The following is a 26,975-nucleotide window of genomic DNA, read 5'->3' on the forward strand; positions in this document are numbered from 1 at the left end:
CCCGTGAGCCATGGCCACTGAGCCTGCTCATCCGGAGCCTGTGCTCCGCAACGGGAGAGGCCACAACAGTGAGAGGCCCGCGTACCACAAAAACAAAAAAGACTGTGTCATAACTAAGCAAATATTTTGGTCAACAAGAAGATAATCTTTTCTCCATAGGTAATTTAGAAATAGTTTCCACCAGGTTATAATCTGATGTACACAGATCTCTACAAAAATGAATAGCCCAAGTGGATATTTCCAAAGAGGAAATGTTTGCCAATCATTATACTATCAGCTAATGAAATTAATACTTTTGGAAAAATACGGCCAAAATAGACTGTAATCTGTTTTTTTAGAGCAGACTTGTAACTTGACAGAGTTTCTGGTATAGAAAATACACATAAATCAATTCAATGTATTTGTCTTTGTTCAAAATTACCAAATATATACATTCATATGTTTGAATGAAATACATTTAGATATTATGACCTAGAGATCCAATAAAATGGGATTGTTTTATAGTTCCCTTTATACCTAGCCAATTCCTTTACTAAGCACTCAACGTAGATAAAGGAGTTTAACTGTGTGATACTTGGCACTTGATATCTGATGGCTGCCTATTTATATATGACTTAAAGAAGCCATAACATCCCCACTTAAGAGACCTAGAGATCATCTAGGTTACATTTTTACTACCACACATTACCACCACGATACAGTGAATAAAATATAACTTTTCAATTATTCATGGCAGTGCAGAATGACTGGTTCTTGAATCCCTGACCAGGTTCCCTATAAACTACTAGCAGAGATTAATGAAAAATTTTTCAATTGATGGATGAATACCTCTGGATACAACAGAATATTAAAGGCCAGTTTTGCAGACAGTCCGTTATTTTATTGCACAGATTTCATTTAAAGAATAAAATGCACCATCAATGTTTGGAGAGTTTGGGGTCCAGATACTGATACACCATCAGTATTTGCACCCATAAAGCCAAATTCAACAGTACAATTTATGTTAAACAATATTGCTTCAAGGCAGCTAACAGAATGAAAATAGAGAGAAATGGGGAAAAGCTTCTAAAATGTGTTAAATGGAAGCACATGCAGGTGTAGGATTCAAAACTACATCATACAAACCTGGAAATCAAAAACGTTTTGTGGAATGTCAGTTCGAGTTATACTCACTTGTACTGTTATTTATGGTATCATTAAAGTCTACCTGGTTCATTTCCTTCATACTGATGAATTGAGAATTTCAGGAAAACCATGGTTATAAAAATGAGCAATCTTGAAAAAGTATGTACAGATAAATGTAAAATCACAAACTAAAAAATATCTCCACCCCTTGCCCTCAACTTACAAAAGGGAAACTTTCCCATGGAGGGAAAGTGCCACAATTCCCCTCCCTTCCCCACCCCATGTTCCCAATTCTATCTTTTTCTATTGGTTATAACTAAGTGACCTTGGAGCTGAGAGAGGAGGGAGGGAACAGAGAGGCATGTTTATGAGGCTCCCATTGTCATCTGTAACAGTTTGAAAGTGTCTTTTATTTCTCTCCCCACACCCAACTCAGCAATGTTTGCAAGATATTTAAAAGTTAAAGAGAGGGGGAAATTTTTTTCCCATATATATGTGTGTGTGTGTGTGTGTCTATATATATATATATATATATATATATATATATATATATATATATATATGACAAAGGAATGCCCAGAAAAGAGCTAATAGTGGGCAAAACCATGGAAAAAATGTGTGGCATCTGAGCTAAAGATTTCTCTTAAGGCAACAAAAGGAGAGGAGGTGTTAAGACTACAAAATGCCAGACAGGATGCTTTTCTAGACCGTTGGCTTTGGAGCCTGGCAGAGGAGTGGGCTTCCCACCCCCTCACTGTGGCAAGCAAACCTAGGGCCATGGGCCCAGCATCTATAGCACCTCCATGGGCAGGCTGGTAGCTCTCTTATACATGGGCGCTCTTGGCATGAGTGGGGGAACTGGAGCCCGAAGAGTAGTAGAAACGGTTTTCACCAAACGACTGGGCATCTCCGGCGCAGCAGATGATGACACAGCCACCCACAAGGCACAGCACAGCACCGATCCAGCCCGCGTACAGGGAGTAGCCAAAGCTCACGATGGTGGTCTCACGGTGGGCGCACACAGGAAACCAGATGGTGGCGACCATGGCACAGAGAGCTGGGGAGACATGGAGAGGGCTGTGACTGGGCATCCCCATCACACACCAGCAGCGGGCAGGCTCCCCTTCACTCCACATACACACCCCCCTGGCTTCCAACCAACTCCAAAAACTCAATACACTCAGCTCTGCTCCCGCAGGGGCAATCAGAACTTAAAGGTTTGAATCTATGGAATAAGCTGATCAAAAGCTTGTACCAAACTGCTAGGTCCTAATTTTTTCAACAGGTGGTGGAGACAAAAGAACTCTGATGTAAAAACCTAGAAATAAATCATTTAAGTCCAAAAAATATGTATTTGTATTTATTTATATATCTTGACTTTATATACCTATAATTATAATTCTACTCTTACACTTACCTAATTGCATTATAATTATCTCTTTACATGTCTACTTCCCATTCCAAGTTCTGAGTTCCTTGAAGGTAGGGCCCATGTCTTATGTTTGTAAAGTCAGAGTTTAGCTCAGTACAAAGCACAGAGTATGTGCTCAGTGAATGACTGGATGACCTGAGCTATTCAAAAATGAGAAACAAGACAGTGCCCACTCCAATTTCCACTCTATTCTTTCAGTTTGGTCAATTCATAGTACAAAGACCGGAAGAAGCTATGAAAATTCTCTTGCTGTGGTGAATACTGCCAGACCTCAGTGGAGTATCGGCTAAGAGTCTGAGTTTGTATTGTGCTGTTTCACAGTCACAAAATCTCCATACACACATGAACAGTTCTCAGAGTAAAAGAAGTTACCCATTCAAGGGTTGTGACCCATCACAACAAATGTCATCACCATAAGAAATAGCCTCTACATCATTTAGTGCTTCCCCTCCTCCCAAGCAAAGTAACAAAACAGGGCAGGCGGGAGCCTATAAAGACTTGAAGAAACATTTTAAACCTCTACACTAGCAAGTCAAATAGGGTAGCTACAAGCTACATGGGCTATTGAACATTTCTTATGAGGGTAGTGAGACTGAAAACCAAATTTTGAATTTTAATTAGTTTAAATGAACACATGTAGCTAGTGGCTAATGTACTACCCAACGCTCTAGGCAAAGTAACTCCATTCTTCTTTTGGTATCATCTGATCTCTCACAACTACAGCAGGACAGAAATTTTAGTTAAAGATGTAGGTTGGGATGGCACATGAAAGTTGACAGACCAAAAAGTAACAATAATAATAATGTTTCTAATTGTTAGTCATAAAGCCTTTGATACGTTCACGGCAGGGCATTGCACTGTTTGCTACAAGGGGTACCCTTGTCACTTTCAACTCAGCAAGCTTTTTTCTGCTTATACAGAGTAATTTTCTAACTTACTTCTATGCCCACAGAGAAAACAATGTAATTTTTCTTTAACATAGCACTCAAATCTAACAGCCCTGTACATTAGTTCTAAACTGAAGAAAAGATTTAAGTCTTACGCATTTTGAAAGACCTTTTAGACTATCTCATTGCACTTGTGTAGGTTGTAACATAGGGTTTTGTTGACAACACTGTAAGCCCATCCCCACAAGGTGTGTATATATATATATATATAAATAGATGTGATTCCTGTCCTAAAAAAGTATAGATCCCAAGTGGAAGTCAGAAGTAAGAAAGTGAACTTGGGGGCTTTGAATTGCTCCAACTGGCTTTCTAACAGCCTAAATTCATTCCGTTAACTGTGAACTATTCATATATTTAAGCAGTTTATATATTGATAGATTATCTAAGAAGCTAAAATCTGTCCATATGTTAATAGCTTCACTTAAAGAGTAAAGCACCATCATGCCAGCTTCTGTAATAGTTTTATATGCGATACCATAAGAAGATGTATTTTCCTTCTGTGAATAGAGTATTCTCAAGAACACCAGTTGATCTGGTTGATGGAACCTTCCCTTTCCAATGCAGGGCTTTGAATACTTAAGATACAATTTTTTTCTTTCTCTTCCTCTGGCCACAGATTCCAAATCTGGCACTCTTGGAGAACTGCTTGGCTATTGTCATAGTTATACTCTCAGTGAGGCACAGAGAAAAGCCTTTTCTCTATCATGAAAGGGGCACAACCTTTTTCTAGAGTGTTTGAGCCAGAAAGAATTGCTCTAGATTCTTCATGTCAAGATACAATCCAGCTACACACCCCTAGATGCCCAAAAGGGGCATACGTTCTGATACGGGCAAAAACAGCAACCTAGCAAGGGCTTCCAAACACCCAAGCTTGATTAGAGGGAAAGGTGGGGAGGGAAAAGCCGAATTCCATAGGGAAAAAAAAAAGATTTGATTCCCAGTTGATTTGGTTCAATCCAATTGATCTTTCCTATAAACTATTAACTGGATTCAAAACAGGTTATGGTTCAAATTAAGTTTTATGTTTTTCAATTACTTTGTATTTATATATACCACACACACACACACACACACAAACAAAAGCATTCTCCACATTTCACTTAAACCTCACTTAACTTGCAGGTTGATTTAGATTTTATAGAATAAGATTTAAAGTTTGCCTCTAATTTCACTGAATTCTTTCCCTTTTCCTAGGCAAAGGTTATCTTCACGTAGGGAAAGAATCAGGCTCGCTATTCAAAAGTAATTATCACTCTTGATTTTGAATGTTTTAGAGATTTTGTTAGATTTCATTCCTATATAATTCACCAGAAAAAGGAAAAAATCATTAAAATGTCTGAACATTTAAATAATGAACTTATAGGACTGGGTGAGTGAATGAGTGGATGGATGGACAGACAGATGGAGAGATGAGAGGTAGATTCATTTCCAGTCTATTCTCCACCTCATCCACACCAAAACTGACTTCCAAAATTATAAAACTTGAATGTGACTTTAACACACTCAAAGCTACAAGCTCATGATTTACCTCATTAAAGATGTCCTTCTTTTACAGTCCATGCAAAACAAAGCAAATGAGCACCAGCAGGCTCTTTATTTCCTAGTAGATAATTGAACCCTGGGTGGAATTCCTGTGGCTCTCAAAGATGGACCACATCAAAAACCACTAGAAGATGACAGACTGCCACACAACATAAAGGGAATGAGAGGTTCACTGTGACCTTCAACTGAACTCACAACGAAGAATGTTTAAAAACTAAAAAAGGAGTTTACTCAATTTCAGCATGGTTTGAAGGGAAAGGAGATTTACTGATTTACTAGTTTTAATCAGTAAAGTTAAAAATGCAAGTCATATCATACTCAGCTGAAAGATGTGACACATTAATAGAACTGGCAGTAATTTTTGGCTTTCTTAAAGACATAGGAGGCCTGCTAGAATTATTGCTATTTGCAGACACACACACACATACAAAGAGTTTGTAATGATTCTCTCCATATTTGGGGAAAATAAAGAAAATGTTTTTCTTAAAAAGTCACAGTTACCCATAAGGTAAAGAACATTGAAGGAAGGTAAAGGGAATTTTCATTTCTTTTTATGTCATCAGAATTTATTTTTAAATTAAGTCTCTAAAAATAGGACAGGGGGAATTTTTTTTTTTTCTTTTTTTTAATTTGCGGTACGCGGGCCTCTCCCTGCCGTGGCCTCTCCCGCTGCGGAGCACAGGCGCCGGACGCGCAGGCTCAGCGGCCATGGCTCACGGGCCCAGCAGCTCCGTGGCATGTGGGATCCTCCCGGACCAGGCACGAGCCCGCGTCCCCTGCATCGGCAGGAGGACTCTCAACCACTGCACCACCAGGGAAGCCCAGGACGGGGAATTTTAACACTTAGATTTTTCAATTTGTTCCTCCTCTTCTAACTTCAGAAGATGCAATAATTAACTGCACAAAAGGGAAAAAATTCTGCCACTTGTGGGGGACTAGAAAGTGAAAATTAGGGATATCTTCATCTGAAAAAAGAAAAGAAGGAGAAGGGGAGAAGAAAGCTTCACTGTGTAGATATAGATTCATCTGGACTTGGTCCTCTCACAAGCAGAAATCCTTGCTCCTCATAGAATAAAATTGTTTGCCCTTTTGGATAAATTTCAAATAATTTAATACAATCAGTTCTTTAGTTGATAGGAAATACCCTTATTAAAAGTTAGCAATGATTTTGATGTAGCCAAACACAGAAAACACTTGGGAAGGCAGTTTAAGAGCAAACATGAAATGTAAGTGTAGCTTTTCATCTCTTTAGGGATTAGATGACACAGGGTAATACATGGAGTTAAATAAATGTGATGAAGTTAAATAAAATTGGTACAGGTGTGTTTGGCTTTGGAGGTAACAACTTAGAGACAGAGAGAGAAGGACAGACAGACAAAGAAGCCCAGAAAGACAGAAGAGCAGCAGACCCTGACATTTCTTCCTTCCTCCAATGAGCACCTCTGTTTTCAGGCTTCGTCACTTTCAGTACTAAGCATTGAAACAACTTTTAAAGGCATCGTTTCCAGCACAAAGCAATATTTTCATTAAAATAAATTACTCTGACTTACATTAGTAATACTGGAAAAAATCTCCCTTGATCTGATATCTTGAGATTTGCTTCAAAAAAATCTGGGGACTGGGAGAAAAGTAGACGTACAGAGACGAAGCAGATTGAAGGTGAGTTGATCATTATTGGGAATGAGTTTGGGTTCATTACACTAGCCTCTACTTTTGCGTATGCTTCAAATTTTCCACAACACCTTTTTTTAAAATCCCCTTCCATTTAACATTTTACAGTGCACCGAACGCCATCTTCCGCAATTGATGCTATTATCTCATATGATCTAACTAGCAATTCACTTTAGCTTTTCACAAAGAAGCCGGTTAACTCAAGACAGCAAGTAATCAGATTTCTAACCAGCTGTTGGTTGGAGTCATACGTATTTGTTGTTTCCTTATAATCTGAAACCACAAAATGTTTCGTCTTTCCTTTTTCCATTTGTCACCGTCTAAAGTTTGACTTAAGAAAACAGCCGCCAGAGGACACAGGCCTCTATGCAATGACTTTTATGAAGATCTAATGTTTACAACAATCATCAAGTCAATGGAATATCTGAGTACATTATTTTCCTGGCCTGCTTTCAGCCCTTTTTCCCCTTTATTTCTATTCCACACATCGTTATCTCTTTTTTCCTACAACCTTTTTAAAAAGCCAGCTTCGTGGTTATTTGTTAAGTTTTTAAAAAACACTGAAGTTAGAGACAGGAAAGACCCCATAAAGCAGTTAATTCCTCCAATTTTACTAATAAGGTCATTTTAAGCCACAACCATACTAAGATGCTACATCCTCTCTTCTACCCACATGAAATTTGATTTAGATTAGGAACTTTGTGTAAAGTTAATGAGTTTGAAAGAAGACTTTTTCTATTATCTCAGTACTCCGGGATTAAGGGCATCACTGTTTATTTCACACCCAAGGATTCCCAATCCCCCTAGGACATCCGATTCTCTGTGTGTGACAAGCTCAATTTTTCCCACATTTGCATATACCCTTTATTTTACGGCACTTTCATTATTAGCCTATAAGTTCCAAGTTGCAAACTTTTTTCCAATACAAATATTGGATTCCTGAGGCCATACTTTTGAAACCTTTTTTCCAATACAAATATTGGATTCCTGAGGCCATACTTTTTAAAAGGAGGAGAGAAGACGAAGGATTCCACTTAGGAAGGAAAATACATTTCCTTTCCTTCCATTCCCTACCCCATCTCCCCAAGAAACACCCAAATCAAGGACTTTGTAACTTACAGTGAGATGAGAAGTAGACTGAATCAGAACTAAGTTTGAGCATTTTCAGTTGGGTAGCTTATCATGACGTTTCATAATGGAATAAGTCCAAAACTCAAACTATTGATCCCTACACTCTGGTTTTTACAAAGTAAGCAAAGAAAATATTTCCATTAGACCAGGATGTGACCTGGTGTTTCCAGGAACAGCTCGTCATCTCTCCTTACCAGTTTCACGTGTGGAGATGACCCTGCAGAAATTAGATGTGATGGAAGGAATACCCAGTTACCTTCTAGGTTAGCTCTCTATTTCCTCTAAACAACAACATCTATAAGGTAGCAACCAGTTGTTGAGCACCTACTGGGCGCCAGACACCGTGCACGTTAAATAACTTGCATACATCATTTCACTATTCTTACCAACCTCAGAAGTAGGCAGTATTGTCCCCATTTTATATAAAGCCTCAGAGACATTAAGTAACTGGCCCCATTCACACAGCTAGAAAGCGGTAGGTCCAAGATTTAGTACAGTTGGTCTGACTCCACATGATAGGATGAAGCATCTCAGGGCATAGATACCTCCTGCCTCAGCGGGGGTTCTTGAAAAGCCATAGGTTAGAATTAAATTTGCCTCCGCTCCATCCTGGATCTGAGGCGCCCACTGCGCCTTGAACTACTCATCTAGCTTAAGAAGTCGGCAGTTTCGGGCTCCCATTCCTTCCCCCACAGCAGGAACCAAATCCTCACAACACTGAACTCAGACTCCTGAGAAGATAAGCTGTTGTACCACAGACATAATTTATTTTAAGCTTTCTGAAAAATAAAGGTTTTCAGAGTCAGGAAGAACTGATTTTCATTAAAAGTGCTTACAGTTTTCATCCCAAGATTAGCTTTGACACTGTTTCCGGTTCCCAGGCTCCCACACCCCAGTGTGCCTGGCCCCCGTTGGAAGGGGACCACACCTCAACTGGAGCACCTCTGGTGACCCCTAGGACAGAAGCCCATCCTGAGCCACACAAAGGGAGGCTTCACTCTCTCTTGCTCCTCCCACCCACTGCCCAGCAGGGGAAACAAGGCACACGGGCTCCCTGCCGAGAAGACCTAGGGGAGGCCAGCAGGTGCCACACTTGAGACAATGAGCTTTACATTTCCAGATCTAGCAAGCAAGGGAGCTTGTTCCAGTCTAAACAACATCCAACCCAAAGGCAAGCCGCGACCCACTGAGAAACAAATCCGGACAGGAGCCATCAAAGAGGACGCAAGTACCACTGGAGATGCAAGGCTACAAGAGGGCAAGGGGCAGCCTCCCTGGGGGAAGGGGTGTCAGATCACTCAATGCCCCGTCCATCGTCTCCCTCTGGGCAGCAAACAAAGACTGAGGAGCTCACACCCATACCTGCCCACCCCTCTCACTCTCCTCTCTATGATTCTGTCTGCATCCACCAACCCACTTGAAAAAGATGAAGAAAAACAGTATTTAATTCGTCTAGGAAGTTTCAAACGACGGGTTGTTATTTTTTTAATAATCATTATATTCAACTGGACAATTAAGTTGTTTTCAGGGGTTTTTTAAATACCAATTTGTCTCTGTGACTTTGCTTTTATATCTTTATTTTCTACAGGATTTGGGTTTGGGGTTTTCTCATGTATTCTCTTACTTGTGGATATTCTGTGACTCTCATATGGAAGGCTAGGATTTCTAAAGATGAATGCTCAACACAACGGACCCATCCTTTGGTTCTGGGATCCTCAGAGCTAAAGAGAAAGCCTTCTGGGGCTTCTGTAAGAATGTGAGGAAAGTTACAAACAACCGCAAATATCTAGGATGAGAAGGGTTTCACCTGGATTCTGCAAACCAGTTTAATTGTAGAGCTTTTGTCAACCTACTGGAAAGGGAGTTCAGATGCAAAGATCTGGCCATCGAAAAGCACTACAAGGAAGGACCCTGTGAGTTGACTGAAGCACATGATGCTGATTTTGTGTTCCGTGTGGCACTCCCACACGAATTCTTTGTGGCGGGAACCAAAATGTCCACGCCCAAATTCTTCTCTGGACATTACAGAGGTTTTCTGGTCTTTTCACTCCTATTAACACACACACACACACACACACACACACACATGCACACACACACATGCACACACACGCACATGCACACGCACATGCACACGCACACGCAAGCCCCTCCTCTGAATTCTCCATGGCTTCACAAGGCTCTAAAAACCTCCAACCCTTTGCAATCAAGGGAAACCTCACCCCTATGCCTCATGTCTCCTCACCTCACCAGTGTCACTGTGGGTGACCATCACTAAGTGGCACTGATCCACACAGAACCCTGGCTCCTTACCTTTCCCCCTCAAACACATGGTCTGATACCAGTTTGGGGATGGGAATGTCCTGTCCCAGGAGAACATGATTTATATCTAACTCATATGCAAACCAATGTCTCCTCACAATGTCTCGGGACACTTGGCAATAAGAGCTGCTGTTCTTAAAATGCATGTCAGAGAGTAGAGCTAGAAGGACCCTCCCTAGGCTGTTAAATCAAGATCCCCGTGTGCAGGTGTAATCAGGAACACCGAACAAGCACATGGCATGTCCTTGGCCTGAGCTGCCCCTCTCTCCAATCCATGACCTGATCACCTTCTATCCAGCTCTCAAAATTCATCGCCAGGGTCCTCTGCTCTGGAAAACTCCTCCAATCTGATCAGGTGCCTTCCTATGTGTATGCACAGCCTGTGTACCTTTTTTAGATGAGCAAGTATACCAAGTACATCAAGATGTCCAAGTACACTCAAAGCACAGACTACCTTCTTTTCTCCAATATCCCCAGTGCCTACCACACTGCCCAGCACTCAGCGGGTGCTCAGTGAATGCTTACTGAATAAAAGATGGAATCATCACCTGGTGATCTACCACCCTCAGCATCTTACTTTTATCTTGCCCTCCTCTTTCTCTGGTCTTTCTTTATATGTTAACTGAAGTTCTCAATCCTGGTTGCACTCAAGAGTCACCTGGGAAGCTTTCAAAAAATATCTTTGCCTGGTCTAATGCCCAGAAACTCTGACTCAATGGACCTGCAGTGGGACCTGGACACAGGTGTTTCCAAAAACGGATTTTTATCATGAGGCCTGAGTGGAGAGCTGCCCTGTAACTCTTCTGCCTTCTGTTCTCTCTCTTAGGCACACCCTCAAAATCCTTTTTGTTTGTTTTCTTTAACTTTTTTTTCCCTTGGCAGCGCCGAATGGCCTGTGGGATCTCAGTTCCCGGACCAGGGATCGAACCTGCACCCCCTGCAGTGGACGTGCAGAGCCCTAACCACTGGACAGCCAGGGAAGTCCCTTAACTTACTTTTATGTTCAGTGATTCCCACAGACATTACTTATCCCTCTGCATCAACCGCCCAAGAAACATAAAGGGATACACATTGTGGGGGGCTTTTCCCCCAGTGGATACACATGCCTTCCTTGCACACGTCTCTTGAACTCGATGAAGCAGCAGCAAGACCCGAGATTCTTCAGGTTCGCTGGGAGTTGGGGTGCTCTACAGAAAGCTGTCTTACCCACAAGAATGAGCATGACGCCAGCCAGCTGGGCCCGCCTGTACTTGGCCACGCCAGGCTCATGGCCCGTTCGGATGCAGGGGAGAACGGTCAGCAGCAGGAGAATGGCCGGCAGACCCAGGACTGAGGCAGCGATCATCAGGGCTCGGCAAGCCTGCACGTAGCCTGGGAACAAGAGTGCAGACAGGGTGGGTTAGGCCATGGGTCCCCGTGGATCCTCAATCCTGCCTCACGGGAATCCAGCACCATCTACCTCTTCCTCCCTCTTGTCCCACTCCAGGACTTATAATATGTTAAATGTTGTCCAAGATCACTTTGCATGTTCAATTTTTAACGTGACTCAGTGACAAAAAAAAAGGAAGGTTGGGGGCTGGAGAGACTGAATGGGGATCCCTGGTTTAGACCACTCATCCAAGCTTCCGAGATGAAGAGGCCAAGAGTACGATTACACTGTTACATCACCTTGTGAAAAATTCAGATTAAAATTCAAATCTTTGAAGAATTCTTCTGTGATGGTCTGTGTTGATCCCAGCCTGCTGTTGATATGTTCTACCTGTGTGACCTTGGGCAAGTGTCTTGACACTTTCCTCACCTACAGAGTAAAAATAATAATAGTACCTACATCTCTCCAATGGAATTCAACTAAGATTAAATTCGTTAATTCATGAAGTGCTCAGAACAGTGCCTAGCGCATGCTAAGTACTGCAAAAAGGGTCAGCTATTATTACTGGTATTCCTAATTTTACTCTGTGTCAAGGCAGTACTTTTATCTCCAGGTGTACTAGGTGATTTTGTCCCTTAATCATGTGCTTTTAATTCACATTGTATATAAACAGTATGTGGCCCTAGCTAGACTAAGCTAAGATTCAGGCTTCCTCTCTTGATATCTCCCCAGATACTGCTTGCTCATGAATCCTGTCCCCTAGAGATGGTCAGGCTCCATCTCCTGCCTCCCCGACTGTGCCCTGGGCATGCTTCCACAGTGGTCCATTTTCCATAAAGGCATCTCTCCAGCCCCAGGGATTCCTAGAAGACAGACACCTGCCTTGGTCTTCATGGAGTTAACACAGTGCCCACAACAGATGATGTAAACATACAATTATGAATGAAGGAATTAACGAGTTGAATAATAAGAGTGGAGCAAAGCTACCTGAACTTTATACTGTCAAATAAAATGCCAGGTAACTACTTTATTAAGAAACAGATTATAATATGTGCAATATTTATGTAAAATAAATCTGACAAGATGCTGGGAGAATATGACACACTTAAATGTATCGTTTCTCACTAAAACACTCTCCCTCCTTCAAAAAAGGGGGTGGGGGAGTTGTAACTCTCCCTCTTGACTCAGAGGAAAGTAGAGCTAATGACCTGGGGGAAGCAGAGTTAATGACAAAGCCAAAAACAAGCCCCAGCTTCTGCCTCATGTGGCAGGACCCTCACACCAAATGTGGCCAGCCTACCCGTGCACCAAGACCCGACTGCAAGATTGCCTCTTAGCAAGTTGTGTTTTGCCAAAATTCAGACTCCACAAGGGCACGCTCCCAACAATTGCCCAACTCAGTTTCTTCTGAATTAAGGGTAATAACTCAATCAAGTATCTGTTGACTTGAAGACCCCCAGATAGGCGCCACAGGAGATCTCAGGCAAGACCTCTGACCTCAGCCCTAAGCCCCTGCGACTGGTCAGGGAACCAGGGCTGACATAAAGGAGAGTCAGCTAGCCACCCGGATTCTGAAATTCATGGCACGGTCTGTGAACATGCTAGGTGTCCAGGCCACATTTGAGAATCTAAAGATGGAGACTGAGATCTGTCCCTGTCCCCACCTACGGTGTGAGGGAGGGGACCGCAGGAAGGATTAGGTCCTCCCTAAAGTGTACTCCATCTGTAGGATGGCCTATGTTCTCTAAAAATAAACCACTTGTCACTGAATGCTCAGCAAACTTAATTTCAGGAGGAAGGAAGCAGAGAGTAATTTTATGCTTCAAGTCAGATTCTTAAAAATACCATGCCTGGCTTTTAATAAAAAATATAGCTACCATTTATGCAGCCTCTACTCCATCTAAGGAGGCTTACATTTCTCATCTCATTTAATCCCCAAAACAACTCTGAAAGAGAGGGGGTTGGTTTCATTTTAATTTTTAAAAGACGACGACTGGGGTTCATAGAGGTTAGGAACTTGTCCCAAATCACTCGGTTTGTAAGCACTGCATCCCAGAGTCTGATCCAGGTCTACCAACGGCAGCTTTAACTGAAGGTGGGTCCACATCTGGGTTCCCCAGACCTCTGTCATTCTGAAAGTCCAAAATGGAGGGCAGGACTGGCACGCACTGTGCGTACCTGCTGTGTGTCAGGGGCAGTGCCAGGTGCAGGGGAAGATGCAAAGAGGGTAGGATGCTATCTATATCTCTGAGGAATTTAAAATGTGCTAGGAGAACTTGACTCACAAACAAGGAACAGAAAAGTCAAAACGTGCATTGACAGGGATAGGGGTCAAATACCAGGGTGGCAAGGAGGAAGGGCGGATAGATTCCGACTACAAGGACCTGGAAATAGGAAGCACTTGAGGTGAGGCTTAAAGAGGGACAGTCTTCGGGAGAGAAAAGCTCATCCAGGAGAAGGCCAAAGCCAAAGTCTCCCAGACTGGCGGCCTCGGGGGCCAGTTACTCCGGCCGACCGCCCAGTTACTCCACTTGTTAAGGAAACCGGGATAGGCCTTTAAAGGCGCACCATCCTCAAAGGCTAGCGAGACAGTCGTGCTTAGGCCTGGGCCGGGATAAGCCAAGATTCCGAGCAGAAAACCTGAAGGGGCTCCGAAGACCTTGTCAATCATCCAACTGGCTCGAGGTTTAAATCTGAATTGAAACTTGCCCAGAATTTTTCAACGGGGCAGCAAGTTAAGATTCGGCACCGGCTGGCGTCGGGGAAGGTGGAAACTAGGCAACTCTTCCCTCCCCTCCCCACTCTGAGGCACAGCCGTAGGGGAGGGGGCGACCCGCGGAGTTGCTCCTTTTCCCAAGGTGAGTGGGCCCTCCCAGGGGCGCCCGTTCTTCCCTCTCTGACCCCAGGGTGCGGAGACTGGGAGGGGAATCTCGGCAGGCCCGAGGACCGACGCCCTTCACTGCGGGGGCAAGGGGTAGGGGAAATGGGACAGGCCCCGGGGCCTGTGGGAACCGACTGGGCGCAGGTAGGAGGGCCCTAACTTGGCCAGGTCACCTCGGCCGTCCCACAAGGACTGGGAAACTCAGCCTGCGCCTGTTCGGATAGCTGGAATGCTTTTGTTTCTCTCTTTCCTCCTCCAGCCTCTGCGGGTGGATTCTAACAGGGAAAGCAGGGCGCCTGAAGGAGGAGGCCAGGGGATGAAGTACTTCTGATCCACCCACAGTGGGAGCACGCGGCAGGTGAGGCTACGGTAATTAATATGTAGGGAGTTCCAACTATGTGTCTATGTCTCAGTTCATTACCTTCTCAGGGTGACTCGGCCAGTGGCCACCACTGTCATCCCAAATTCCAGATAAGAAAACTGAGGCTGAGAGAGGTTAAGTTCAGGGCTACCTAATTCCTCCTCAACAAAGTAGGACTGAAGGTGTCAAAAGATGCCCCAAAGTCTTCAAGCCCCCAGATGATTCTGTGAACGCTGCCTAATGCTCCCCTCCCCCGTCTGCCCGGAAGGAAAGGGTTTATTTAGGACAGCCACTTGCAAGGCAGGGTCCTTACCCGGCAGGATGAGGATGTCCACCAGGGGCTTGCAGTGGTACAGCCCCGTGGCCAGGACGCAGTCGGCCCACAGCCCCTTGGAGCCCAGCTCGTCCAGCTTGCGGCAGGTGGGGATAGTGTAGCCGCAGGTCACCACCCAGTCATTGGTGGACGTGGTGACGATGATGCCGATCCAACCCACGAAGCTCGTGACGAAACCCACTATCTGCAGGAATGTGGCCACCATCGTGGCCGCCCTGGAGTCCCTGCGCCTCTCCCCTCACTAGCTGTGCCCGCGCCCGGGCTCGACGGCGCCTGACCCGGTCCTCCTTCTCCCGCGCTGGCGAGCCGTTGGCCTGCGACGGCGAGATGCGGGATGCTGGAGGAGGCGGGAAGCCACGAGACGCAGCGAGCCCAGCTGCACGACGGGCGCGCGGCGAGGACAGCAGCGCGGCTGGGCAGCGCGCCCCCGCCCCCCTCTTTAAACCCCGCAGACCCGGCCGGCGAGCTCCAATCCGCGACGGCCCCGGGTCCAGCAGACCAATCGCCGGGCGGGGTCAGGAGTGGGATGTGGAGGGAAGCAGAGTTAGGGAGGGGTGATCCCGCCGCCCCGCCGGCGAGCGTCGCACGGTTAGTGTTGGAAATAATAAAATTTCGAAAGAAAATAATTCGATCCAGGTCCAAGTAATGGACAGTGACAAGAGGGCCTGCGTCAGGCGCGAGTTCTATTTTGCTGCGAATTCTTTCTCTTCTTGCTGCCCCTCCCTCTCTCATCCTATCTCTGGGTCTCTCGCTCCATCCCTCCTCAGCTTCTCCCTATTCCTTCCCAGCTGAGAGCAAGAACCGTGGTACTCCCAAGAGCGCCCAGTACAGTTCCTCCTTGGCCCAGGATTGTTTTTTGTTTTTGTGTTTTAATACATCTTTATTGGAGTATAACTGCTTCACAGTACTGTGTTAGTTTCTGTTGTACAACAAAGTGAATCAGCCACACGCATACATAAATCCCCATATCCCCTCCCTCTTTAGCCTCCCTCCGCCCTCCCTATCCCACCCCTCTAGGTTTCCCAAAGCACGGAGCTGATCTCCCTGTGCTATGCGCCTGCTTCCCACTAGCTATATATATATATATGTGTGTGTGTGTGTGTGTGTGTGTGTGTGTGTGTGTGTGTATGTGTGTGTCGATGCTACTCTCACTTCACCCCAGCTTCCCCCTCCCCCCACCAAGTCCATTCTCTATGTCTGTGTCTTTATTCCTGCCCTGCCACTAGGTTCATCAGTACCTTTTTTTTTTTTAGATTCCATATATATGTGTTAGCATACGGTATTTGTTTTTCTCTTTCGGACTTACTTCACTCTGTATGACAGACTCTAGGTCCATCTACCTCACTACAAATAACTCAATTTCGTTTCTTTCTATGGCTGAGTAATATTCCATTTTCAGCCCAGGATGGTAACTGATGAGCTGAGAATTGCCCTAAGAAACAGACTTGAAGCATTCAGCATACCATAGTTACTGGTAGAAAGAAAATGATCCTTTGCCAGTGGTCAAAAATCATCAGAGGTGGCCATGGCCAGAGTAATGATAACAACAACAGTAGCAACTCACATTTATGCAGCTGTCATGTACCATGTGCATGCGTTTATATTTTATAAATTATCTCATTTAATTCTCTTAGCAGCCCTTTATGGTAGAAATGATTGTTTACACATAATCCTCACGAAGAAACAGCATGAGAGAGGCTAAGTTGCCCAAGTTCACATAACAAGGAAGGGGTAGCCTGCATCCCACCTCACTAACCATTCCTGGGAACCTGTCCTGATTGTCACTTTCTGAAAATTCCTAAAGGGCTCGTGTCGCTCTCTCTCTCTTTTTTTTTTTTTTGCAGTACGCAGGCGTCTCACTGTTGTGGCCTCTCCCGTTGCGGAGCACAGGCTCCAGACACGCAGGCTCAGCGGCCATGGCTCACGGGCCCAGCCGCTCCGTGGCATGTGGGATCTTCCTGGACCAGGGCACGAACCCGTGTCCCCTGCATCGGCAGGCAGACTCTCAACAACTGCGCCACCAGGGAAGCCCTCGTGTCTCATTTTTAACATTAAAAGCTAGACTGACAGCTCCTGCTCACTGTAGATAAGTTAGTATCTGCACTCCACTGAGAACACTGCCTAGCCTAGAGTGAGTGCTCTGCAAGTGTAAGCTGTCCTCATCATCATCACCATCACCGTCATCAACATCATCAAGCCACCTTCTCTCCATGCATTCAAGTAAGACCTATTGTATGTACTTTTCTATCATGTAGAGAAGTTGTCCTTGGGCTATATTTACATTAAACAGTTTTAACTCCCTTTGATACTTTTGGTTTATTATATTCCTCTATCAAAAATCATGAGATTTAAAGATGAGAAGGATTTCAGTAAGCACAAAACTTCCTACTCAACCCTCCAAGATATAGATCATAAGTCACAGGTACTAAGCTTTCCCATATCTCTGCTGGGCAAATCACCATGTCTTCTAGAGAAGACTTGCCTCAAGGAGACCCCAAAGGAATCAACTGCACAGACAGAAAAGGCTCTGTAAGAGATGAGAGAGTGTCAATTAAAAAGCTGCAATAACCACCCAGGAGAGCACAGTGGGTAAGAATGCAGGCTGCCTGGCCTCGAATCCTGTCTCCACCATTTCCTAGCTGTGGATTCAAGTTACCTCACTTCTCTGGGCCTCAGTTTTCTCATGTGTAAAATGAGGGTTAAAATAGTGCCTAACTCATAGGCTTCTTGATGATTATGTGAGTTAATATACATACTGAGCTTTAAACAATGTCTGGTACAAGGTAAGGCCTCAGGGAACCTGGGCTGCTATTATATATGATATATATAATATGATTTTATATATATATACATACATACACATATATTTATATATAATTCAGAACCCTTGCTTTTGTACTCTTATGTGTTCTCCTTGAACTCATACAAGTTTTGTTTGTAGGAAATACTATATTATAGGAATATGTCCCTTTTTTGAGTGAGTCATCGTGTTTGGGGCATTTCATCACCAGGGTCTACTGACCTGGATGTTTTCAGATATTTCCTTATAACATAAAAAAGAGCTTTTGTAAGAAGTAAAACATAAAACCCAAGCAACATCAATTCACTAAAAAAGAAGTTATGCAATCTGCACTCTTGCGACTCCATGAGCATTTGACATTCTAACAATAAAAATCTAACCAATCATAATTCAACAATGCCCAGATCACCCAAAGTTCTCAGACACACAGAGGCACCTGCAAAGGCAGATTTCAGAACTCAGGCTCTAACTGGTAGACGGAGTTGTGCAGTTAAGATCTTGGAATGGAACTTCCTGAGTTCATATTCCAACTTGATTACTTGAGCTGTCCCTTATCCTATGCAACTCTCAGGTTTTTCATCTATAAAGTGAGACTAGCAGATGCCCCGATACAGTTATTGCGAGGATTAAGTGAGATAACTTTTACGAAGTACATAGCACAGTGCCCGGCACTGATGGGCACTCATAAATGTTAGCTACTTTTGGTATTATTCACAGGCAATATTGATCGATTGGAAATATGAGTTGCCTTTGATAAAGACTAAAACTAAAATAATTAGGTTATTGCTATTGTTATCTATTAATGGGAGAAAAAAATCTTAAAATGAATGTTTAAATGATCACAGCACAGATGTACAAAAGGCCACTCAAGGGAGGCCAGCAAAATATAACCTATTTGAACGAATTAGCCATAAATAGTGTGTCCCTTGAAAAGAAAGTTGGGCAGCCATGGAAGAATAGAGACCTGGGAACCCAGAGGCAGAGAGAGGCCGTGAGAATCCTCCACTATCCACAGGAGATGGAAATGGCATGGTGGCCGCAGAATCCGAGGGTGCGGTCCCTTTGGCAAGGCTCTCTGTAAAGTGGGGAAGTCCCTCAAGCTACCTTGGCCAAGGTACTTTTCCTAAAATCATCTGCATTCTTTGGCTGTGACTCTACTCCCCAAGCCCTCCTCTTCATTAGAATCTGCCTTCCTACATAGCATAACTTAATAAACTGACATTCCAGGTCTACCACAGTCCCAGGTACCCTTTCAATTGTGAGAAGCAGTCTCTCAGGGTCCAGTCACCCCAGATAAGTGAGAACAATGGATCCCCAGACCTCCCAGATGGAGGTTTTCCAGTTAATTTTCTCCCAGAAAATTTTGCCATGCCATCTCTTCACATTTCTATAGTATGTAACAGAACTGGTAAGGTATAGCTGAAATCTGATTCCAGGTCTTCTGACCCTAAGTCCAATATTCTATCCATTATGAAAAATGTAAGAGTCTTTCCTATGGTCTGAGCATAACTTCCTCAACTTATTCGAAGATATTTAAAGGGGAGGATTAAAGAGATGGTCAGTGCCCTAAACCCCAGATGTGTACTGAACAAAGGAAGCAGCCTGGTTAACTGTTCTTCTGCCATTTATACCTAAAAGTAGTTAATCAAACTAAGTGTGATTCAGTTAGAGTACAAATGCATATCGTACTGGCAAATGTATTTGTTGACAAGCATCGAAAGCCCACATTGAAAGCAAAGCTTGGGCCAAAGGAGTGGGCTCGCGGCGCCTACTAGTGGTTGTCTTTTATCATTGCATAGCTGGTAAAAACATTTTCTGTGTAAAGGAGCCTATGACTCGTAGGGAAACATGATTAACCGCAAATTCCAAATGTGTGATCATTAGATCCAAGTGGAATGTACACTTATTTGTGAAAGCTTTCCTCATATATTAAAAATGTATCTCTTTAGGAAACCAAACATGAAAACATAGGACATATATGAAATTACTTAAGTGAGATTATTCATTTAAAAATACTTTTAATAAGACCCCTTTTTAAAAGGAGAAATTTCTCTGGTGGATTTCGCTATTTGGTAATGCAAATTCCACATACACACACATTTTTAGAAACACTGTCGTACCAATTCATAGTGTAAAATAATGTGTCAGACATAAGCTTTAAAAAATGAAATGCCATTTACAATAGCTAAGATATGGAAACAACCTAAGTGTCCATCAGCAGGTGAATGGATAAAGATGTGGCATATATACAGTGAAATACTACTCAGCCATTAAAGAAGATGACACCTTGCCATTTGTGACAACATGAATGGACCTTGAGGGTATTATGCTAAGTGAAATACGTCAGACAGAGAGACAAATACTGTATTATTTCCCTCATATGTGGAATATAACAAACAAACAAAATAAATGAACAAACCAAACAAAAACAAACATGTAGAGAATAGAGTAGTGATTATCAGAGAGGAAGAAGCAGAAGGAAGGCAAAATGGATAAAGGGAATCAACTGTATAGTGATGGATAGAAACTAAATTTTTGGTGGGGAGCATGCTGTAGGGTATACAGAAATAGAAATATGATGTCATACACATGAAACTTATATAAATCCAAGATCAGGACACCAACTAGCAGATTCGTGTCAGGTGAGAGTCCTCCTCCTGGTTCACCGATAGCAGTCTTCTCACTGTGTCCTCTTAAGGTGGAAGGCACAAGGGAGTTCTCTGGGGTCTCTTTTTATAAGGGCACTAATCCCATTAATGAAGGCTCCATCCTCATGACTTAATCACCTCCCAAAGACCCCAACTCCAAACATCATCACATTGGAGATTAGGTTTCAACATATGAATTTTGGTAGGACACAAATATGCAGTCCATGACAGATGGGAATCTGAAGACAGCGCAGAAGAAATCAGGAGATGGGGATTATAACTGGTCTAGGGAGCGGGCAAGAGGCAGAGTGAAGGCCTAAAGTGGAGCTCTCTCCAGTAGGAGGACGGGATGTGTGCTACTCAGGTCTCAAGCAGGAAAATCTCTGATTATCGAGAGATGCTGGCCTCAGTCAAGTTTTCTCCATCAAGAGAAGAGCAGCACCTTCACAAATTACTTCCATCTAGAATTTCAAATTCAACTAAGGAAAAATTTGCATTTTCAGGGTCCCATTTCTTGGCCTTCGTGGTGCAACTAAAATACTGTTCCTTCAGAAGCCATTTTATTCCAAATTTCCCCTTTGTCCACTTGGAGATAAAGCAAAATAATGAAAAGCTTGTACCTGGAGTATAAGGTTTGAGTCCTTTCCAAAATGTTTTCTCTCTTCTGCTTTCTAACAGCCAATTCTATTTATCTGCTTCTCTACCAGAAGTTTCAGAATACATTGGATGAAATCACATCTAATTCAACCAATGAGATCATACTTCCTGAAGAGCAGTAAAAGTCCTTTGTTTTAGCTCTAACTGGGGATCACACTTACTAAAATATAATAGTAATAAAGTATGGAAGTATGGAAAGGGAAAATAAGAAAATTAACTAGAAAGCCACACTATTAAATTTGCTTAGAAATTAAGAGCAGGGGACTTCCCTGGTGGTGCAGTGGTTGAGAGTTCGCCTGCCGATGCAGGGGACACGGGTTCGTGCCCCAGTCCAGGAAGATCCCACATGCTGCGGAGCGGCTGGGCCTGTGAGCCATGGCCACTGAGCCTGCGTGTCCGGAGCCTGTGCTCCGCAATGGGAGAGGCCACAACAGTGAGAGGCCCGCGTACCGCAAAAAAAAAAAGAAAAAAAGAAAAAAAGAAAAAAAGAAAAAAAAAAAAGAGCAGTTGTTTGCATTTAGCTATCTAAGGCAACAAAGTACAGAGCAATTTGTCAAACTTTGTCTTTTACTGAAAATGTATGAACTATAAAGTGATCAAAACTATCGTGTCATTACTCATTTAATATATAATATAAAGTCATAGATTATGTTATCAATGCTATACTGTTCCAATTAAAAAAATGGCTAGAAGAGAAGCTTATGTCTCAATCTTACTAATAGTTTTTGTTGTTTGTTTCTTACATAAATAAAGATCCTATTTTATGAAATTATTCTGAATGGGAACATTCTTGGACACCAAAGTCCCAGGGAGACATTAGAGCAGGGAGGTTAAGGGCCCTGGTTGGAATCTTGGCTCCAACACTTACTAGCTGTGTGGCCTTGGGCAAGTTATTTAACCTTTCTGATAAGTAACTCTGGTTAGAAACTAATATTCTATTTCCTGCCAGTAAAATGGTATTTAAAATAGTAATTATTTCATAATAGCCATGAGAATTAAATGCATTGCTACATGTAAAATGCTTGGAGCACTAACACATAGTAAGTACTCAATAAATATTAGCTTTAACACCAAAAAATAATCAGTTGATATTAAACCTGTTTGAAATTACATAATCTTTTTTAAATTTTTTATTTTATTTTTCGCTGCATTGGGTCTTCATTGCTGCTCATGGACTTTTCTCTAGTTGCAGAGAGGGGGGCCACTCTTCGTTGAGGTGCGCGAGCTTCTCATTGTGGCGGCTTCTCTTGTTGTGGAGCACAGGCTCTAGGGGTGCGGGCTTCAGTAGTTGTGGCACTCAGGTTCAGTAGTTGTGGCTCATGGGCTCTAGATCACAGGCTTAGTAATTGTGGCGCTAAGTAGTTGCTCCACGACATATGGGATCTTCCCAGACTGGGGCTCAAACCCGTGTCCCCTGCATTGGCAGGCGGATTCTTAACCACTGCACTACCAGGGAAACCCTGAAATTAACATAATCTTAACCTTCATATTACACAGCAGTGAAATTCAAAACATTTCGTAGTCTGATGAACAAGAATTTGAAAGGAAAGCAAATTGCACCTCTTCTCTAACTATAGGATAAGGCCTTTAAAACAGCTAAGATATTTCTAGCCACTCCCCTCTTTTTGCCATTAAGATTTAACAACTAGATACAATTCCTTTTTAATCAACTGATAATATTTTTGCAGAAATTAGCTTGGCCACTGGGGGGCTCTCACAGGCTCTCATTAATGCTATTTAAAAGTGATTCAATAAAAATAACTAACACAAAGAATGAACATCACCAAATACCAATAACACAACTGATAAATCCCGTTTCAAAAGTAATTCAGCAATATATATCAAATAGAATAAAATATGCATGTTCTTTGATCCAGCTTCTAAAAGTCTATCTAAAAAATTATGATGATGATATCACTTATACGTGGAATCTAAAATACAACACAAATGAACCTGTCTACAAAAGAGAAACAGACTCTCAGACATAGAGAACAGACTTGTGGTTGCCAAGGGGGAGGGTATTAGGAGAGGAACGGATTGGGAGTTTGGGATTAGCAGATGCAAACTAGTATATATAGGATGAATTAACAACAAGGTCCTACTGTATGGCACAGGGAACTATATTCAATATCCTGTGATAAACCATAATGGAAAAGAATATGAAAAAGAATATATACGTGTATTAACTGAGTCACTTTGCTGTACAGCAGAAACTAACACAACACTGTAAATCAACTATACTTCAATAAAATTTAAAAAAATAAAATTCAGTATTAGTTACCTACAAAAAATAATTATTATGAAAGTGTTCAATTAACTTATTCAATTTACATTTCAATTAAGTGTTCAACTAAGAACTAGATGATAACGTTATAAAATATTAATTTCAAAATGGAAATGGCTAAATTTTATTTCAAAATACCTGTACAGTTGTAGACTAGTTTTTAAATATAAATAAATATATTTGGAAAATATACACTGAAATATTAACAAGCGTTCCTTGGAGTAGTGAGATTGAGGGGTTTTACTCTCTTTTATTCTTTAGGCATTTTCCAATTTTCCATAATGAACATGAGTTGATTTTATGATGAGAAAAAAAAGTTTAATTTTGTAATTTAAAATATTTTGGGAGAATTCCCTGGTGGTCCAGTGATTAGGACTCCACATTGCACTGCAGCGGGGCACGGGTTCAATCCCTGGTCTGGGAACTAAGATCCTGCAAGCCACACAGCATAGCCAAAAAATAAATAAATAAAATAAAATATTTTTTAAAATTTTAAATATTCATTATTATAAGGGTCTACGAAGAGTACTCAAGTCCCTATACACTATGTGACCCTCCTGATAATTATGTGACTACCTCATCAGCAGTCCTCTTTACCTTCAGAACGTAGTTCAAGCCCTTTAGGATATAGGCTCACAAAGGCCCTTTATGACACAAACCCCTCAACAACCCTTACATTTCAATTAAGTGAAATCCCCTCCACCGTGCAGCTCCCTACCCCACACTATGTCCACACCAATCATAATGAACTCCTTGGACTTACCTCATAGCGGAACACCACACCTTCTGTTCCCCTATGCTTTACACCTTCATTCTGCAAGAAGTGACCTCTCCACCCAGCTACTTAGCAGTCACCCAAAATTAGCCCAAGAACCTCCTACGACAGGACTTTCCTACCTCTTCCTATGAAGTTCTGAAGGGTCCCATAAGACCTTGTGCATGCTTTTATCAAAACATAAATTACCCATACTATGCTGTCTAGTTTCTAATTTAACCATGTGGATTGTTTTCTCAGCAAGAATAATATTGCATTCATTACTAGCCTCCAACTTATCCTCATGCAGATCCTTCTACCTAGAATGCCTTCCAGCACAGCCACAGCTCACATCTCTCTAAGTTCCATCCAGGTGTCATTTGGAACAGGAACATCCCTCACCCTCCAGGGTGAGCGAAGTCTACCCCTCAGGTTCCCCTAGCCCTCTGTATAGGACTGAGTCATGCTGCTTTCAAATTAGCTGTTCAGCTGTCTGGGAGTTCCTCAAAGGCAGAAGCTGTGTCTGACTCATTCCCCTAAGTCCAATATCTAGTAGAGTATCAGTGTCAGGCCAGGGCAAACAGTAATCATTGTTATCTGAGCTAAACACCTTCTCTTAATGCTTTCCAAACTAAAGTTCTAGCTTAATGTCTAAAATGCTGTGGTAGGGAATTCCCTATCAGTTCAGTGGTTAGGACTCTGAATTTTCACTGCCGGGTCCTGGGTTCAATCCCTGGTCGGGGAACTAAGATCCCACAAGCTGCATGGCCAAAAAAAAAAGGGAAAAAATAAATAAAATAAACACTGTGGTTTCAACCAACATCACTTTAGAGGAAAGTTCTTGTCCTATGCTGTGGTAAGCAATCTCTAAGATGACTCCCAGTGATCCCCACCTCCTGGTATTCACACTCTTGTGTAGTTCCTCCCACATTGTTCCAGCAATAGCACATGACAGAAGTGAATGAGCAATAGCACATGACAGAAGTGATGGTATATCACTTGCAAGATCAGGTTATAAAAAGACTGGGGCTAAATAAAAGAGTGGTAAGACAAATGATGAACTAGGAAACTCCATTATGTTTGATATTGGATAAACACTGATAATGTTTCCACAGAAACATCCAAAAAGAGAGAGAGAGAAGAAAATGTCAGGACCAACTTTGTTGATGCTCTGAAAAATAGTCAAAGGTTTATAGCAACAAAACAAATACCCAATCAAGAAAAAGCCATCTTCAAAATGATAGGGAAGTTTGGGGGCATTTTTATTCACCCTTTCACCTTCCCACCCCAGTGCAGCAGCAGTCTTGATCTTGAAGCAGCAGCAGCCCAGTTCCCAGTTCCCTCCCTTGAACAGGGAACAGAGGAGACTTTATTTGAAAAGCATCATGTACATCTATTCTGACATCTCTGGAGTATACATGAACTACCGACACAAGACTCTCATCTTCAATTTGCCTAACTTGGAACTTGGAAAAAGCAGTGGGCACTGCTTGTAAAAGATGCAAGGTGGACTACAGACTCACAGATGCCTGGGACAAAAGATTACAGGTATAGGAACTTTCCTGGCGGTCCAGTGGTTAAGACAATGCACTTCCATTGCGGGGAGTGTGGGTTCATCCCTGGTCAGGGAACTAAGATCCCACATGCCACACGGCCAAAAAAATAGAAGAAGAAAAAAAAAGATTACAGGTGTAAACAACCGATAGATTGTCTAAGAACTGGAGGATGAGTTAGGATGAGATTCTTTGGGAAATTAGGACATTCAAAAGCAGCTGTCTATAGGGGGAATTTAGAAAGCTACACACATGCCCAGGCAAGCTGCATACCCAGGAAGACCTGAAAAGGCCTTAAGTTTTCACTTTGGGCTGATTCCTAGGATCAGAGAAAGCCTACTGGAGTATTTGAAGGAGTGTTTTAACATAGAGCCAAGATGCAGAGACTGTGAGAAGTAGTTGGATTTGTTTTTCTGCTTCTTTTTAAAATTTTTTGTGAGTTTTTGTTGTTGTCTTGTTTTTTAACTCCTGACATTCAAGGAAATGTCAAAACATTAGCTGAACATGAGCTAAAGGGACACGTCCATGACCACACACAATAAGGAATAGTCTTTGCAAAATAGTGTGGAAAAATCTCAAAGCACATGCACTACCACAGCCTACAGCAGTAATAATTTAAAAAAAGAAAAAGCAAACCTTGGGGAAGAAGGAAAATCTGATTTCCAGAATTACCGCATTATAATTGCCAGATGCTCAACTTTCAACAACAAAAAAATCACAAGGCATACAAAAAAAAGTGAAAAATATAATCCATCCAAGGATCAAATTTATAGAAACCACTGTTGAAAAAGCACAGACATTGGACTAGCGAGAGAAAAACTTCAAAACAACTGTATTAAATATACTCAAAAAGCTAAAGGAAAATCTGGACAAAGAAATCAGGAAAACATTTTATGAACAAAATAAGAATATTAATAAAGAGATAGAAATTATAAAAATAAACCAAAGAAATTCTGAAGCATTATGGGGGTGTCCTAGAAGAAGAAAGAAAGGGGCAAAGAGATTATTTGAAGAAATAATGTCTGAAAACCTTGCAGATATGATGAAATGCTTAAATCTACAAATCTAAGAAGCTTAATATATTGCACATAAGATAAACTGACACATTATAATCAAACTGTTGAGAGACAAAATCAAAGAGAGAATCTTGAAAGCAGCAAGAGA

The 26,975-nt window shown here is 42.3% G+C and overlaps 1 protein-coding gene across 1 annotated transcript; it reads right to left on the bottom strand.

The window, feature by feature from the left end:
• Window positions 1-858: 858 nt before the first annotated feature.
• On the bottom strand, window positions 859-15,541 carry CLDN11 (claudin 11). The gene is made up of 3 exons (XM_030856967.2): window positions 15,095-15,541; window positions 11,377-11,541; window positions 859-2,182 (listed from the first exon to the last, which is right to left on the bottom strand). The coding sequence occupies exons 1-3, from the start codon at window positions 15,318-15,320 to the stop codon at window positions 1,950-1,952; spliced, it is 624 nt and encodes a 207-aa protein (XP_030712827.1). The 5' UTR covers window positions 15,321-15,541; the 3' UTR covers window positions 859-1,949.
• Between the last annotated feature and the right edge of the window lie 11,434 nt (window positions 15,542-26,975).

The sequence above is a fragment of the Globicephala melas genome, chromosome 4 (assembly GCF_963455315.2).
Source record: "Globicephala melas chromosome 4, mGloMel1.2, whole genome shotgun sequence".
Classification (NCBI taxonomy): Eukaryota; Metazoa; Chordata; class Mammalia; order Artiodactyla; family Delphinidae; genus Globicephala; species Globicephala melas.